Source organism: Onychostruthus taczanowskii, unplaced genomic scaffold, assembly GCF_017590055.1.
Source record: "Onychostruthus taczanowskii isolate IOZ18803 unplaced genomic scaffold, ASM1759005v1 scaffold7, whole genome shotgun sequence".
NCBI classification, from domain to species: domain Eukaryota; kingdom Metazoa; phylum Chordata; class Aves; order Passeriformes; family Passeridae; genus Onychostruthus; species Onychostruthus taczanowskii.
This window is the reverse complement of record NW_024504786.1, coordinates 15,616,514-15,632,983: the sequence shown is the minus strand read 5'-3', so window position 1 is coordinate 15,632,983 and position 16,470 is coordinate 15,616,514. Positions and strand designations below refer to the sequence as shown.

At 37.2% G+C, this 16,470-nt stretch overlaps 1 protein-coding gene across 4 annotated transcripts in view; it reads right to left on the bottom strand.

Annotated features, from left to right (window-relative positions):
* Positions 1-16,470, bottom strand: part of FNBP1L (formin binding protein 1 like) — a 56,494-nt gene that overhangs the window by 6,441 nt on the left and 33,583 nt on the right. For 3 of the 4 annotated variants that reach the window (XM_041421473.1, XM_041421471.1, XM_041421472.1), the window contains 7 exons: positions 15,030-15,083; positions 13,426-13,573; positions 12,951-13,013; positions 11,572-11,676; positions 10,452-10,580; positions 8,226-8,372; positions 7,283-7,486 (listed from right to left, as the gene is read on the bottom strand). In XM_041421473.1, coding sequence (XP_041277407.1) covers positions 7,283-7,486; positions 8,226-8,372; positions 10,452-10,580; positions 11,572-11,676; positions 12,951-13,013; positions 13,426-13,573; positions 15,030-15,083 — 850 coding nt within the window. Of the gene's footprint in view, positions 1-1,490; positions 1,506-5,007; positions 5,167-7,282; positions 7,487-8,225; positions 8,373-10,451; positions 10,581-11,571; positions 11,677-12,950; positions 13,014-13,425; positions 13,574-15,029; positions 15,084-16,470 lie in introns of all 4 variants that reach the window. The other variant, XM_041421474.1, reaches the window with a different exon arrangement.

Genomic DNA, 16,470 nt, shown 5'->3' with positions numbered 1-16,470 from the left:
TGGATTTTACCTCAAGTAAAACTGGTTCACAGAGCACAGAAAATCCTTTGTAATTATCAAAATTATCACTGAAATTCATTTGACTCAAAACTTGCTCAAATATTCCAAGTCACCATTTTTACAGGAAAGAAAAAAAACAAAACAAAAACCAACCAGAAAACCAATAACAAAAAAAAACTGTAGGGAGGGAAAACACCCTCTTACTTCCCAAACTTTAAAAAAAAATCATAAACCAGCCAATTTAAGACCACCTATTGTTATGAACCGAAACCTGCAAACTTGATTGCAAAATTGTGCCAAGGTTATAATAAGCAGGATAGAAGGGCCTGGGTATGAAATGCATGGGAAGGGATTTTTATGTATCTTGCAAGTTTGTTGTGAAGACTCTTCCCCTCAGGGTGTCAGACACTGACAGTGTTAAGGAGGAAATACAGCGCATGTCTTACTCACCAAAGGTTTGGTTTGTTGGGGTTTTTTTGTAATCCCATTTGCCTAAGGAAGTTGGTTTTAACCCAAGAAACCCACTTGCCATTCCAGCAACCCTCCGTGGAGGCAAACCAAACTGGCCAGCATTTCTTTTGTCAAGAAGAAAGTTTACAGAAACTTGACTGTGTAGATTTTGACACAAGCCTTAGGCTCAGATGCCAAGTTTCCAACACCCCCCCTTAAGATCTTCTCAGCCCCTCAACTTTTCTGCACTTGTAAAATCAATCTCATTACTTTTTAAGAAGGGAATACAAGACATCATAAAAGAAGGAAAATCAAGATACGATGTTTTCAAAATAAAACAAGTGTTTTCTTTCTGGAGGAAGAATACACACTGTGTATCCTCTCAAAGTCCAGAGATGAAAAATGACATAAACAAACTTCCTATTCCCTTCAGAAAGTCTCCCAAGAAAACAGTTAAATGGAATATACTACAAAGAAACAAAAATACAATCCTGTCCTCTCTATCATTCTTCCTTACAGGTTGGTTTAAAGCAGAGTGAAGAACGGAGTTTTTTTTGTGAATTTTTACTGATGTACCCTGCAATACAATATTAAGGCATGATTTTATTTAATGTAACAGCTTCCTGTATTTATAAGCATAAAGGTCCTCCCCTGCAAATTTTTCTTCCAAATTCAGAGGAGTGTAGTATTCAGTATTTCTTCTTTACACAAATTTTATAATCTTTTCATATACATATTTTATGCTGCTTAAACAATTTTCCTACCAAAGAAAAATCACCAAGTATTTCCATCATGACCAACTTGTGAATACTGGTCAACTCTAAAAGTCCAAAATTGCAGATTTAGTTGCAGCCAGATCACAAGTTTAATTGCCTTACATTAAGCATGGATGATTAAGAAGACTGTGCATATGAGTGGAAAATCTGAAGATGTATTTCAGCACCTGACTTAAAGCAGTTATGATATGGAAACACTCTCAGAAGATTATTTTCATGCTATCTTAGCAGAAGTACAGCAGACAGATCAGCACACGGGCTTACCATCTTCACCGACCACTGCACAGTTCATTTGAAAACAGAAAGAAACGGGAAATTATTTACATGCAATGACCAGTTAAAAAAGTGACTAATGCCTAAAAATGTATTTTTAAAATATCACTTAAGGACTGATGTTTTCAATTACAAAAAATACATTTTACTATAAGCACAAGAAAATAATTGCTTTAAGAACTACTGATTAAAAAATACTAGGTGATAATGGGTACTTTTAACTTACAAAATATTAACATACAACTTCATTAAACTACTTTTGAATTTTAGTGTTCTGAATAAAGGGCTGAGCCTTCTGTTGTAGGAAAAGAAACACACACACAGCCAACATTACACAAAATAGCAGAATTTGATGATGATGGACTGATCAGCTATATACAAGAAATTGATAGCTCAAAATCCTCTGCAATCACTTTTATAAATGTAGTTTTTGCAATGTCTTTAGTTTATTACCACAGCAGATCTAGAATAAACAAAGATATTTCTGAAGTCCAGAAGTAATTAATTTTACTTTTGGAAAATAGCATTTGGGTCATTGTCCAGATAAAAATAAAGATATTTAAAGAGTAAAGACTTTATCCTTAGAAGAAGCAAATAAAACCCTGGGTGCCAGGAGCTAAATCTTGGCTTTAACGTTCACAGCATTCTGAAGATCTACCATGCTTTTAATAATTTGGACAATCCTTTCCAGAGAAATACCAAGCAACTTAGAAGACAGATATCTCAACTTCACTTTTGACCCTGTGTCAAAAATATTTCCTGTGCCCTGGGTTCCAACATCCCTGAGCAATTTTTAAGGCTGCTGCTTGGGGCACATATACAACATTAGAATTTCTAGCAATGAGGGAAGTAAAGCACCTTCACAACGATACTCTGGTAGGAATCTCGAAGTCCAGAGATGCAAAATGACAAAAACAAACCTCCTGTTCCCTTCAGAAAGAGTCTGCCAATAAAACTCTGTTAAGGTTTACAGATCACTGCTGATAATGCAGATATTTTATGTACCAAGTGGCATCAAGCACAGACCTCTCACAAGCACTGACACTGCTGGAATTGTTAAGATTTCGAAGGAGAAGCAGCAGCAGGTAGCAGCAGCACTAACACAGCAAGCTACACTGGCTCACACCTTCTGTCAGTAACCTGCTCTACAGCTACTGCTTGCTGCTCTTGCTCTGGAAAATGACAGGAAAATGTACTGCACAAAGCACAGAGTGCAGGGACAGTGGGTTTGTGATCTCCAGCACCTTGACTGAGATCTTGTACAGGGGCTGTTAAACAAAATGACCGGGATGCTTCACTGGCTGATGGATGCCACTCACAGACAAAGCTCAGCAGAAGCAAACTGAGCACCATTTTACCATTTTACATGGGCAGATGGTCATAGGACAAAGGGGAACATTTTTTAACTGAAAGATGATGGATTTAGATGAGATGTTAGGAAGAAATACTATATTCAGAGGGTGGTGAGGCACTGGAACAGGCTGCTCAGAGCAGCTGTGGATGCCTCATCCCTGGCAGGTTCAAGGCCAGGCTGGATGGGGCTCTGAGCAGCCTGCTCTAGTGGAAGGGGTCCCTGCCCATGGCAGGGGGTTGGAATGACATGATCTTTGGGGTCCCTTCCAATCCAAACCTTTCTATGACTCTATGGTTTAGTAGTTCTGCATGTCAGTACCACTTGGAAATAATTTTCCAGGGAGAAAACATGTGGGAAACAGCATCACATACTATTAAGCATTTAATCATTGTATATTATAAAGATAAGAGTGATCAATGAGATTAAAAAAAAAAAATCTATTACTAGTCCAGTACACATTTAAGTTCAAAAGACTTTAAAAATATGCAACAATGTGGTGTCTGTTAAAATTCAAGGAAATTCAGAATATATATAAATCAAATGCTCATTCTTGAAGATTTTACAGAGATGAAGTCTTTAATATTATGGCACATTGGAGTGAGTCTAGATCTGTAGGACCCTAGTGATGCTTCCTAATGCTAAAGAATTATTAAATTTAAATTATTTAAAGAACGTATTAATTCAATTTTACAAGATGAAGAATGTATTTAAAAATCAATATGGATATGGTTTCATTTTCCATTAGCATTCTGTAGTAGTTAGATGATCTTTCCCTTCAAAAGAGGTTCTAGAACTACTGGTAGTACAAGGTGATAATTTGTGAGGCTGGAGTTAATACTTTAGTGATCAACAAAATCAAAGTGTAATCAAGGCCTGTGCCATTCCAAAACTCCCTCATCCAGGCCGCTCCTCACTGAGTACTGAAGAGGCATTGCCTTCACAACCAGACCAAATTCTGATCTAACGGCTCAGAAGGGAAAGGAGACGCTGCCCGCCACACGGACTGAGAGGAACACAAGCATTTTCTAAAAAACGGCAGTGCCAGAGAGGCTCTTTCCAAGGTATCTGGGGCCTGAAATTAGATGCCACAACATGACCTAAAGATAAATAAAGTTTTAACTGTAACTCATTCTGCTTCACAATGACAACAAGGGAGCCTCTAAATTGTAACTTGACTGCAATAGAGCATTGTTGTACCTTGATCTCCACACTATGTCAGCAACAGTCAACCATTCTTGATGCACATGAGACAGCAAGTCAATACTGTCTTGAAATACCAAAAAATTATTAATTATATACAACCAAATGCATCCAATTACCTTTTTATTTGGATGGATAAATACCACTAAACAACATAAACTGGGCAGCCTGTGCTTTTCTGACATAACAGGAAAGTGCCAGTACATTTATCACTCGCACCATAAATGTTGCTAGGAAACCATTTCGTATTTCCCTTCTACTGGCTTCCAGACAAATTCTATTTGCAGAATATGCCACTGTATCAGTAAATTAATTGATAAGTCTCTGTGGCATTTGGTAGTAATTTTTTCAATAATTTTACCCAAAAGAAACTAGGATAAACAAGAGCAACTAATTTATCAGAAAACACATTAATGCTGCAATGTTTTTAAAAAAAAATTGGTATTTCAAAATCTGCCATCACCAGAAGCTATAACATTTGATGTACAAAAGGAATTAAACTCTCCCTTCTTAGTTCAGTGTCTCGTAATCAACTTCTACTATTTTCAAAGTCAGCAAATAAGACATCAGATCTGTCAGATGATGTTTGTGGTAACTGTATATCCAATGATTAATTACTGCAAAAATATGTTACATGATGGTAGGAAAACATTTGTGAATGTGAACAACAATGAAAAAAGGTATCAAACACATGCTGAGCACCCTCTTTATAACACCTTTTTTTAAGCATGAGCATTTTCAAATGTGATAAAGAATATTTCTACTTTATTTTCTTTTTAATCTGTTGGTAACTTCTATACAGTATGAACAAAGTATCCTAAAAGTGACCTTATGGCTGAAGTGTTAGTTTTAACTAAGTAAGCCTTATAATGAGGGTGAAGAGCATTAGAAAAGCCACATCACAAACACACTGCTCATAGCCCATCATGCATTTCAACTTGTTATCAAACTTACCCCTCTTTTGAGGCTTCTGAAAGAAGGAATTCTGGGCTTCCCTGTTTTTATGTCACTCATGCAATAATGCACTGGTTCAATGGAGAATATGGGATACTGGGACCCATTAGGAGTACTGGATGTGTATAAACTAGTAGGGGTTAGGGGTGGGGATTGTGGCTAATGTGGAAATAAAGAAAGCAATAAATAAGCCAAATGTTCAAAGTGATTTTAAAATGAAAATTCTGTCTTACAAAAATAAAATTTCCATCCAACACAGAAACAGGTTGTAACGTTTCAGACACATTTATACTATAACTGTATTGGGTTTAAAAGGTTTCAGTCATGAATTAATCTTCAGTTATAGGTTGCTGCAGAGAAGGAAGGACGCTTTAGCCTCAACACTGCCACAAGATCCTAACAAGATCCCAAAGCTCCCTGTCTCTTTTCTTAAAACGGCTCTGCTATTGCCAATTTAGTTACAATCACCCTGGAAGCCCAAGCATCCCTGCTCACTACTTCCTCCTAGATACTGAGGTACCCTACCAGCTTAGCCAAACCAGAAATATTTGATACATCTATGGAGAATGACTAAAACAAAAAGTATTCTCAAACTCTGCAGTCAAGCTGGACTGACACAATGGCTGCATGGCATTCTTAACATCATCCCAAGAACCTCTTCCCCTTTTTTCAAATTGCTTCTCTCATTTTTTGTCTCTTATACCTCTGCTATTCTTTCCCAGTTAAATTTTCCTCTATTTCCCACTGCTGCACTACTCATTCTCTTTGCAAAAGCCTTTTATGTCTTTGACAACATTAAAAACAGGTAAAGGAATACCTGAAAGTCAAGACCTGCCATAGTTCCTGCTAAATGAAGGTCCAAAGATCCCCATGAATACCCCAGCTGTAGTAAACCAGCTGATTTTATAATAAATTATTTTAAAATATATTTTAAAACCTGTGAATAGTATCTGGAATTAAATATGTATCTTTCAGTAAATATTTTGCTTCTAGCTGGTGTTTTGTAGAGCGCTCCTCCATCCTCCCCAAAGCCAGGTGAAAATCAGGGACAAAATCTTTCATTTGGATCCTTAGGGAAGAGATGCAAGTAGTATGTACACGCATGTGTCACACCTGTGACACTGCAGAGAAAAAAGGCTGACTCCCTGAATGCTACACCCAGTGAGTGAACTGGGGAGAAGAAAGAGTAGGGCAAGTCTTGTCAGCTTATTTCAGCTGTCACCACACTAAGGGATTTCTTACAGCTACAGCAAATGCCAAGGTCCAGGCTGAAACCCGTGTACATTTACACAACTCTCCAAACTCTCAGAAAGATGCCTTGTGGTCAAACTGGCAATTGTGATGTAATTTCAGAACAGGCCGAATCTCACCCACCTCTGCAGACAAATGCAATATATATGCCCCTGTATTAATGCATGCTATGAATCACTAATTATATTGCATGAAAAATAAACAATCCGTTTTAACACACAGCTGGAGTTACACAATATACTGAGGATGGAATAAAGAATGAACTGTATCCTTCCTTTCTGTAAAGACCTACTTTCTCAGAATACTATCAACTGGAAAATAAATTCTACCATTAAGAAGCCCTAAGAATAGTTTCCTGTAATAAATGACAGAAATTGGCTTGGAGCATTAAAATAGCCTCACAAAAATTTGTGGCAATCATTAAAACAGCTCACAGATATGCTCCAATATTAAATAAAGATAAAGCATAAAATTTAAATATGTACATGCTCCATTCATTTATATAGCTAATGCATGTTGTGACAATCTGCTGTTGATCCAAAAAGGCATCTTGCACAGAAAGTGTTAATTGTAACTCATAGGAAAACAAAGTAGTAATTTCAATGCTTTCAATTTTTTCTTGAGCATAGGAATATTTTTACCTATTTCCTAGTAGTGTTTCTTCTAGGACATTTACCTTTATGGAGCTTCCACAGTATGTTTTAACCAGTGACAGATTATAAACTTTAATGTTTTCAGAGAAACCTCAGGAGTTTTCAAAACTTGCAACAGGTATAATAAAAATCTACAGAGCAGTTCTACATATAAATGTGACATTTAGAAGGGGGTTGCTTTTTGCACCACAGCAACAGATCTGAAGTCTGCCCAGTTCCAAAGCATACTCTCCCCTCTCCTTATTTTTACATTCACAATTAACACCTTCCCTATGCAACTACAGAAAGTCTTTACAGAATCTTAGAAACATTACAGGAATGGGAAGCTACTATCATTTTCATTTTCCAAATAGTAATTTCTTAATTGTTACCTTTGGTTTCTTTCCAAATAGCCACAGCTTTCCTTTAGCCTTGCCGACCGTAGTTTTTGTATCAATTCTCATTCCCTCTTGCTTTGGTGTACTGATGGTTCCATCAGAGATAGTTCTGTAAATATTCTGACTGTAGTCTTCAAATGGAAAATCTCCAGGAGGCTCAAAACCAGATTTGAAGCAGTCTATCACTAGTTGAGAGTCCTAAACACAGGACATTAAGGAGTTTAAAAAGCAAACCCATCAAGAACCAGAGAGAAAAAAATGGAGACAAATTTTTCATTTAATTGCAGAGATGCACAGAAAGTAAGAGTGAGCTCAAAACACACACTTTTGGACAGAGCAAGGTAAGGTAACAACATTCTTTTATCTCAGCAGTGCTCATGAGTGTATAGCAAAGCATACTCTGCTGTTCAGAATATCCCAGCAAATACTTCCCAAGGGTGACCACAAATTTAAAACAGGGCCAAACTACTTTCCACCTTTTAATCTTCCAACACTGGCACTGAAATGAAGACAGAACTAAGAAACTAGATATAATAAGATAAAATAGCACAGAACCTGCTGCAGTCAAGCAGGACACAGAATGAATGCTTTGTTAAGTGAACACCCTCTGTATGTTTTAATGTCACATGCAGGAGAAAATACTGACCACTGTATTGCAGGATATTTTAGGATAACCAAAATAATGTGTCCAAAATCACACCCAAATGAGAGTGTGTCAAAGATATTCAGATTACACTAAATCAAAAAAGAGAAAGACAACGCACAACAAAAGCAGAAGTGGTCCCTTCTGCTGAAATCAAAGTCACAACTCTTTTGAAACAAATATTTGACTACAGAAAGATAACTGTACGGGGTAAGTCAGTCCTTCCCCTCTTCACAGCTTTTGTAGCAGTTCAATTGCTCACACACATTTAAAAAGTTACTCCGTTCTACTTACTCTGTGTTCATCAACTGATTTTGCTGCTAGGATCATCCCTTCTAAGCATTTTGAGATAATTGGAATAACCTTGCGCTCAGAGTCAGCAAAGCCTTTGTAACATTCACTAAGTTTGATAGTCCTTCTTTCATCCATTTCTTGAAGTTGCTGCAAGTGCAAAGAAAGATAAAAAAAAGCTTTCATTTGATAATTTTTTCCTCCTTGATCCTGACATATGCAGTTACTTTGGTCACCACAGTGTGGGACAGAATTTCTATGCTTTCTCAGTATTTTTATTTGCTTAAAAAACCACAACTTAGAAGTCCTTTCAGACACAATCTGACACAGTTGCAGTACAACAGTTATGAAGACTTCTCTTCATAACTTCCTAAGAGCATCAATCAATGCTCTTTGATTTCTAAAAAGCATGTAATGGATGGGACTTTTCCTTTTTCTTTTATAAAGCACAAGTACAGTGTTTACAGGCAACTGTTTAAGTATTTGTTTTATGCAAAAACGAAAACCACAGTGAAGAAATTTTACTGATTTCTACATCTCCTCACTCTCTCCTTGTAGTTCCAAGTAATTCCTCTCTGGTGATAAATATATCCATGTTGCTTTTATTATCATATCTTCCAAGCAATACCAATTATTTAAAATATAGGAAAAATAAGAAAAATTAAAATTATCTGCAGTTTAGACACTCTGATTTGAAATACAAACCATTTCCTTTAGCAGTGTGCAAGAAAATAAAGAGAAGAATACCATTACATAAGATTTGCAATCAAAGTTTACCGGAACAGAACAAAAAAGAATAAATTCAAGAGAAATACTATTAAGACAACAGCTCTGGGCTTTTCACCTGAATGTGGAAAACACCCCAAAGAAAACCAAAAATCAGTAAAACATATACCAGTAGGTTGTCAAAAACTGGGTAAGATGTTGGACCTTTCCTATATCTACACTGAGGCAGATGTTCAAACAATATTCAATTTCGTCTCTCCAAGACAAAACAACCACCTAGATGTGCTAAACCCTTCTCCAAGGTTTTCCCACAGAATGTCACCAAATACTTGCAATGAAGTAATAAAAGTGTAGTCCCAAGAGAAAACAGGACTAGGCCTTTCTGCTCTTACTGTAGAGTTCAAAAATATGAGTAATATCTTTGATAATGGATCTTAACCCTGGAGAAATAAAGGCAGTAAAGCAAAAGTCTGGTGCAAGCTACAAAGATGATCAACCTGTTTCTCCTGGGAGCTGACTGCAGTTCTTGGAGCAGTGTGTGAAGTCAGACCTACTGTGGTGCTGCTTAACAGTTAAAATATTAGAAAATGCTTTAATAAGCCAAGGTAATTTTCTCCTGTGAATCCTGGAACTTCCAGTAAGGATTAAGAGAAAAAAAACAATGAACTGACCTGTGCTGCTGGAAAATATCAAGCTTATTTAAGTTGAATACCTTCAAATAAACCCAGTGTTTCACCTTCCATTTCCTCACTCCCTGTCTCAGTATCAGCTCCCACCCATCTTTCCCAAATGGTTGAAGGTACATGCCAACACATTTCTGAACTCTCCTCACCTGATGCTCCCAACTATTTTTAACTGGTTTTCCAGTTTTGCAAAGTCCATGTTTTTGAAAGAATGTTAAAAAAAATCTTATTAGTTACATAAAGCATCTCAAGAAACCCCCATTTTAGATGCAAAGTATTAATCTTTAACTTTTTTACTTGGTTTGGAGAGATCTGTGGATTGCTGCTAACACTGACGGAGCAAAGATTAATTGGGGGCTGGGAGGGTGCTGGAACTTCTGCTTCCAATGCAGCCTTTTAAACTCATGCATGAGATCCATGAAACCACAGCCACCATCACTTCAGCACAGGCAGAGCATTCACACACACACACACAAGGATCCTGAGAGCTACTGATCAACCCTTATTAGAATGATTGTTTTAAATATCTTCTGCCACGCAGACCTCTCAAGTGTTTATTTTGCCAGACCCTTTCAGAAATACTTAAAAAAAGAGTCTACAAAGTATAAAATCTTAGACAAAATGCAACCAAGCATTTTCATTAGAAATCTAAGCATTAGTATGATAAGCAGTCTCATGAAAAAACACAAGTTGTCTCAGGATTATGGTAATTTCTTGATAAAATGATCCACTAACATCCAAAAAACCAGAGTTTTTAATTTTAAAGTCTACTTCTTCTTTAGAAAAGGATTAGACATACTTTATCTGTTAATTATTTTACCTTGTAAATCTGAGGAATGACAATGTAGTAGTGTTTGTGCTGTTCCCCATTAAAATTCTGTAGTTGTGCAGCATATTCATTTTTGTTTTCATCGGCCATGTGCGTGCGCAGGTTTAACTGTTGCTTAGCCTAGTAGGAAAGTGTTACCAGGTTAAATATGTCTTGTACTTTTCAATGACACACAGCATTATTTTATTTTATCAACTGTGCAAGAACAGTAGTCACAAGTCATCAAAACCAACATCCTTATAACTGAAATATAAAGAATGTGAGACTTGGCATATACTGACACTCCAAAACCTCCTTTGTTATACACAGAGAAAGCAATGATCACTTAGCCAGACTGCTTAAATGTGTATCCTAACACCCACAGAAGTGACTGATCCTATAAACCCCAAGGTACCAAAGAGCAGACAGCTGCCAGTTAAAGGAACACAGCACAGCCATCCAGAGCTCTCATGAGCTTTAACAAGGCCAGGTGCCAGGTCCTGCATGTGAGTTGGAGTGATCCCAAGCACTAACACAGGCTGGGAGAGAATGGGTTGAGAGCAGCCCCAAGGAGAAGGACCTGGGGGCCCCTGCAATGGGCATTCACAAAGCCAACCCTATCCTGGACTCCACCAAAAGCAGCGTGGCCAGCAGGTCAAGGGAGCTGGAGAGGGACTTTTCACAAGGGCAGGTAGTGAATAGGCAAGGGGGAATGATTTTAAACTCACAGAGGGCAGGTTTAGCTTCGACATTAGGAAAAAAAAATCTTCACTATGAGGTTGGTGAGGCACTGGAACAGTTTGCCCAGAGCAGCTGTGGATGCCCCACACCTGGCAGTGTTCAAGACCAGCTTGGATGGGGCTTTGAACAACCTGGTCTAGTGGAAGCTGTCCCTGCCCATAGCAGGGGAGTCTTCAAGGTCCATTCCAACCCAAACCATTCTGATTCTGAAGCACATTCCTTTCATCTGCTGTCTTACCACGTCACTGGAACTTTGATTTTGCACATAACAAGTAAGCATTTTTTATTCACAAATGTTACACATTCAATGAATATTGTTTCAGTACTGATGATTAACATGTAAATGAAATACAACTGATAATAAAGTAAAGAAAAGCCACCACACCCTTACCTTCTCAACATCAGCCTTTGTTGCATTGGTGTCGTTGTCCAGTCGTTCATAGCTTTGCTGTGCCTTCTCTGCCTCTCTGCATTCTCTCTCAAATTTCTTTTTGCTCTACAAAAGGCACAAACTTACTGCTTCAACAGCCACTATTCCCATTCGGTTTTGTACATTAGTTCTGAATTCTAAATATCAAAGCTTCCATGTAACTATCTTAAATTCACTAAGTCCCCTTTAAAGGGGGACTTTGTTAGCACAACAACTAGGTCAACTAAATATTATTTTGAAGGCAGTCTGAAGGACGTATCTGCACGACAATCATCATCAGTATTCATGTCAAGTGGCACAGCTGTAGGTAGCACAGACAACAGTATTCAATATACTTGATGTTCTCCATATGTGGCTGTTGTCAAGACAACTGCTGTAGGAAAAATTGTTGCAGAAGTTCACATCTCTAGAGAGAAACTACAACTGAGACTCTGAGCTCCTGCCTCACAGCAAAGTCAGGCAGCTGAGGTTAGTGTGTCCCTTAAAGGCATCTAAATGTATTTAAAAAACTGACTATGCACTCAGGTACTGTATTGTCTGAGCTGAACTGCGGGAACTATCTTGATGAAGAAGTAACAAATAAAACTACCACATATGCTTCTATTCTGATCCTCTGATGATGAATTAAACTCTTTGACATGATAGGGAAGCAAGACCCTGCTCATGTGGGACCACAACAACAAAACAGAAATTCACTCCAGTACCGCTTCGCACTAATCTGAATCAAAGGTGTAATAATTTTTTAAGACAGACAACCAGAATACCAGAATTCATCTTGAACAGACTTGGCTGAATTTTATATTTTCTTATCTTTAAAAGCATTTGTTTCAAGAAAAAGAAGCTTATAGTCTGACCTTGAGATATACACTTCCTGTATTTATCTGTTAAATAGTAATTCTATCTCCTGAAAATACAATAGTCTATAGTGATATTATTGAATATACCTTGGAACAAGCCCTCAAGCTCAAGTCAAATTCAGTCATTTAAGATTTCATCTTCATAAAAATAAACTATCATTTTTAATAGCCCAAGGAGAAACAACCAAAGTCTGTACCCATGTTAAAACCAGATTTCTTTATGCTGGTTATGCTGGATAAAAGCCAAGGCTTCTCTGAAACATAAACACAGAAGTTGTTTACAGGAGATTTTTTTAATCGCGGAACTATAAATACATTGAACTGTATTAGGTTACTAAATTACTTGAACATTCAGTAATATACCTAAGTATTAAATCTAAGCAAGACAGATGAAAACAATTCCACTTACAGCTAAACAGTTCCACTTACAGCCAGTATATCTTATTTAAGTTCAATAGGAATAAAATCCAAACACAAACTCACATTATCCATCTGTTTCCAGCACATGTCCAGATACTGCTGAGCCTTTCGCCCTTCCTGAAGATGCTAAAAACAACATAAATAAATTAAATCTGCCTATATTTTTAGTACTATTACCATTAATTTAATTAGTCCCTGCTCTAGTTGACAGCCTATGATGTGCAGTATCTTCCACAAGCCATACTCTTTGGAAGACATTACTTAACATGCAAGAATTGTATCACAGATACTGTGGTACACTAGCAAAAAAAAAGGTTACAACAAGCACTGTCTTCCCAAGATAATAATTTTTAGGTTTAATAACTGTATTCTAGTATATAACATTATATAGTATTGAAAAACCTTAAATGTGTTTTATAAATGTATTACAAAATCTATGTATTGCCATGTTCATAAAAATGGGTAAACAAATACATCAGTTCATTAAAAGACATACATCTTGATATCCTAGTTTCAAATCTAAAAGCACAGAAATTACCATTTTTCTCTCAGTTTTCAGATCATGAGAGTATCTCATCAATTCTCCATACACTCTGTGTCCCATTTCTTCTGCAACTACTTCTCGCTGTCCTGCATAGTCGTTCAACTCATTGAGGATGTTAAAGAAGGCAATACATGAAGTAAACCTGACAGAAAGCACACACAAACTAAAGTTAGCTTTTTAAAATATACTTATTTTAGTATAGTCTGTACTCCTGATTAAATAAAAAAACACAGACATTTTACAATAAACCTTATCTTATGCTAATTGAGTTAGAGTAGAAACACAAGCTGGGAAAGCCTATGTTAAGCCTAGCATGTACTATATGCTGCAATGTCTCTTCAAGTACGTTTTACAAGAACACGGGGTTTGTGGATGGAAAAGAAAGAAGAAGAATACTACCTGGCAAGCCCTGTAGTATAGTGGTATCTCCTAAGCTGCCCAGGGAGGGGCCTGAGCTTGGGAACGGATACATACGTCCCTAGGCTGGAGGCTGAGCTTGCTGCAGAGATGATGTGCTTGGTAGTCTCGAGGGTGGAGCATGCCAACCATGCCACTCCTATGCATGCCGATGGATTCTACAGAACAAGTTTGCTATCAGCTCTGGAGACAGCTGCCTGTTTGCCTGCCCACCTCTTGGCTGGAAGTAAGGTGCCACTATGGCTGGCACTAAAAAGGGGGGAAGAGGAGGGGCAAAGGGTAGGAAGTGCGTGTGGAAGGGAAGAAAGGAAAAAAAAAACAGGCACCACATTAAAATATACATCTTTCTCTCTTTGAATTGTGGAATACTGCCATCTCCATAGGCTTGGCTTTTGGGAATTTCAAATGCCACTCTAGCACTGGAAAGCCTATTCCCTCAGGTCCAGGATCTTTACATAGTTAAACGATCTAGAGGAAATCCTACTTTGAATTCTCAGGCACTCTGCACAGTATGTGCTCTGGCTGCAACCTGAAACTTGTCCACTTGTTTTATTTATAAGACTTACCCCTAAAGAAAAAAAAAGTACTCTGTTTTTTCAAGTAAATTTTTAAATGGCTATGGAATGGACAGCAAAACAAGCACATTTTTGATAAATAAAGTTGTTTAGCACAAATTGTTCCTCCATCAGTAGACATCCACTTATTTTGTCTCTGGAGTCAAAGCAAGTCAGCATTTTAAGAGCTCCTCTTGCCCATAACATGACGATTTGTGTACACTCATGTCTCACTACAGAGATGCATAGCTACATGTGTATTGACATAAAAATGCACTGAAAATCTTACTAAGCAAAAAACTAAAGCCTAAGGACACACACTTACTTTTCTTCAAAAAACAGTACTAGTCTATACATAGAGCAAGCTAAACTTCTGCTTTCAAAATATAAGTTTCCTAAAGACTGTTTTGGAAGGGAGCAAGTACAACCTGCCATGTCTACTACATTAAAATACCTATAGAAGTAAACATGCTTGAGAGTTATAGCAGAACTACAGTAAGAAGCCAAGCACAATTCTTTTGTTGTCATCAGCAATTAAATACTTTATCTTAAAAAAATGCATAAAAGGACAGCATATACTATTAGTTCTCACTTTTTACACACAGAACTTGAAATGGACATTTTTACCTGGGTTCCTCATCTTTTGGTGAGCGTTTAGGACAGTACTTCTTAACCAGATTTCTATTAAAGAAGAACAAAAAAAGATCCTATTTTAGAGTCTCTTTTGAGAAGACACACAGAAAACAGCATGAACAAATTATTTCTGCTTCATGTTCTATGAACAAATCTATTCCCTCTGTCAACTTATAAGGGTCCTTTAGATAACACAAGGCTGAAATCTACAGTATTATCAAAGTTTTACACCCCTCTGACCTAGAGCAATTTGCAAATATTTTAAAACTTCTACTGCAGAGACTAGACACGAAATGAAGAGCTGGTTATTTAACATCCTTTTCCCACATGCAGAAGGCAGCAGCAGACAAGGACAAGGCCAATGTACGACCACTGTGTCACACAGACAGTGCACACTGTGCTGTGCCACGAGCACAGAGCTCCATTCCTCAAGGAAGCTCTGAGCACAGATTCAGGTCAAAGACTTTAACCACAGTATTTCCAAATCTTTAATAAGGACATGTCCAGAACCGGAGAGGAAACATGTCTTTTCAGAAAAGAGATTTTGCACTTTGTCCTACCAACAGCATTGCAAATATCTAGATTTTTAGAAACCAAGCAAATCTCTAGAATCCACAGGATCAGCACTTAGCACAGCATCACAATCCAATTTTTGAAAACATTGATATGAAATTACTTGCTTATCACAGAATGCGGGGAAAAAAAGGAATGGAGGAGTTAAGATTCTAGGAGAAAAACAATTTGGCATGCATGTTGTGTATTTCACCTCACTGTCTCTTTGTAACTTCAGTTGTTACAATTATGAACTACCTTACCATTAAAACAAAGGTGCTAATTCTACTTTAATTTAAAATACAATTTTACAATTTCTCCTATCCATTTATCTGGAAGTCATCTCTATGGTACAAAAGCCCACAGTGAGATTGTGTCCAGTCACAAAGTATACACCAGAATATGAGCAGGGAGTTGGTGTGGAAAGAGCAAACTTGGATCTTTTGCCTGTTTCTACACCCTCTGAGACTACAACCAAAAAAACCCCAACTATGATGAGAAAGTCAGGTGCTTTTTATATCAGTATCTGCTAAGAAAGAGAATAAGCACTGACTTTTTAATAAAAAATTATCTACACATTTTATAGTAACCTGCTTATTGAAGTTCAAGTAAGAATCTCTTCTCTCTATCCCCAGAACCCACTGTCTATTGTACCATTCTACTTGGTAGGGATTAAATGCAGATATTTTTAGGAAAATGCGTAAACAAAATAGGAAAAAAAAATATTCACTAAGTAACTTTCCTGTGTTCCATTTTCTCTTACATTTTTGCTTTGTTCCTCAGTGCTTATTAATGAATAGGAAATTCCTAAAATTCATCTTATTTTTATTCAGAAGGTGAAATGCATAACACACATACAATGCTGTAGCTAAGCAACCATGCA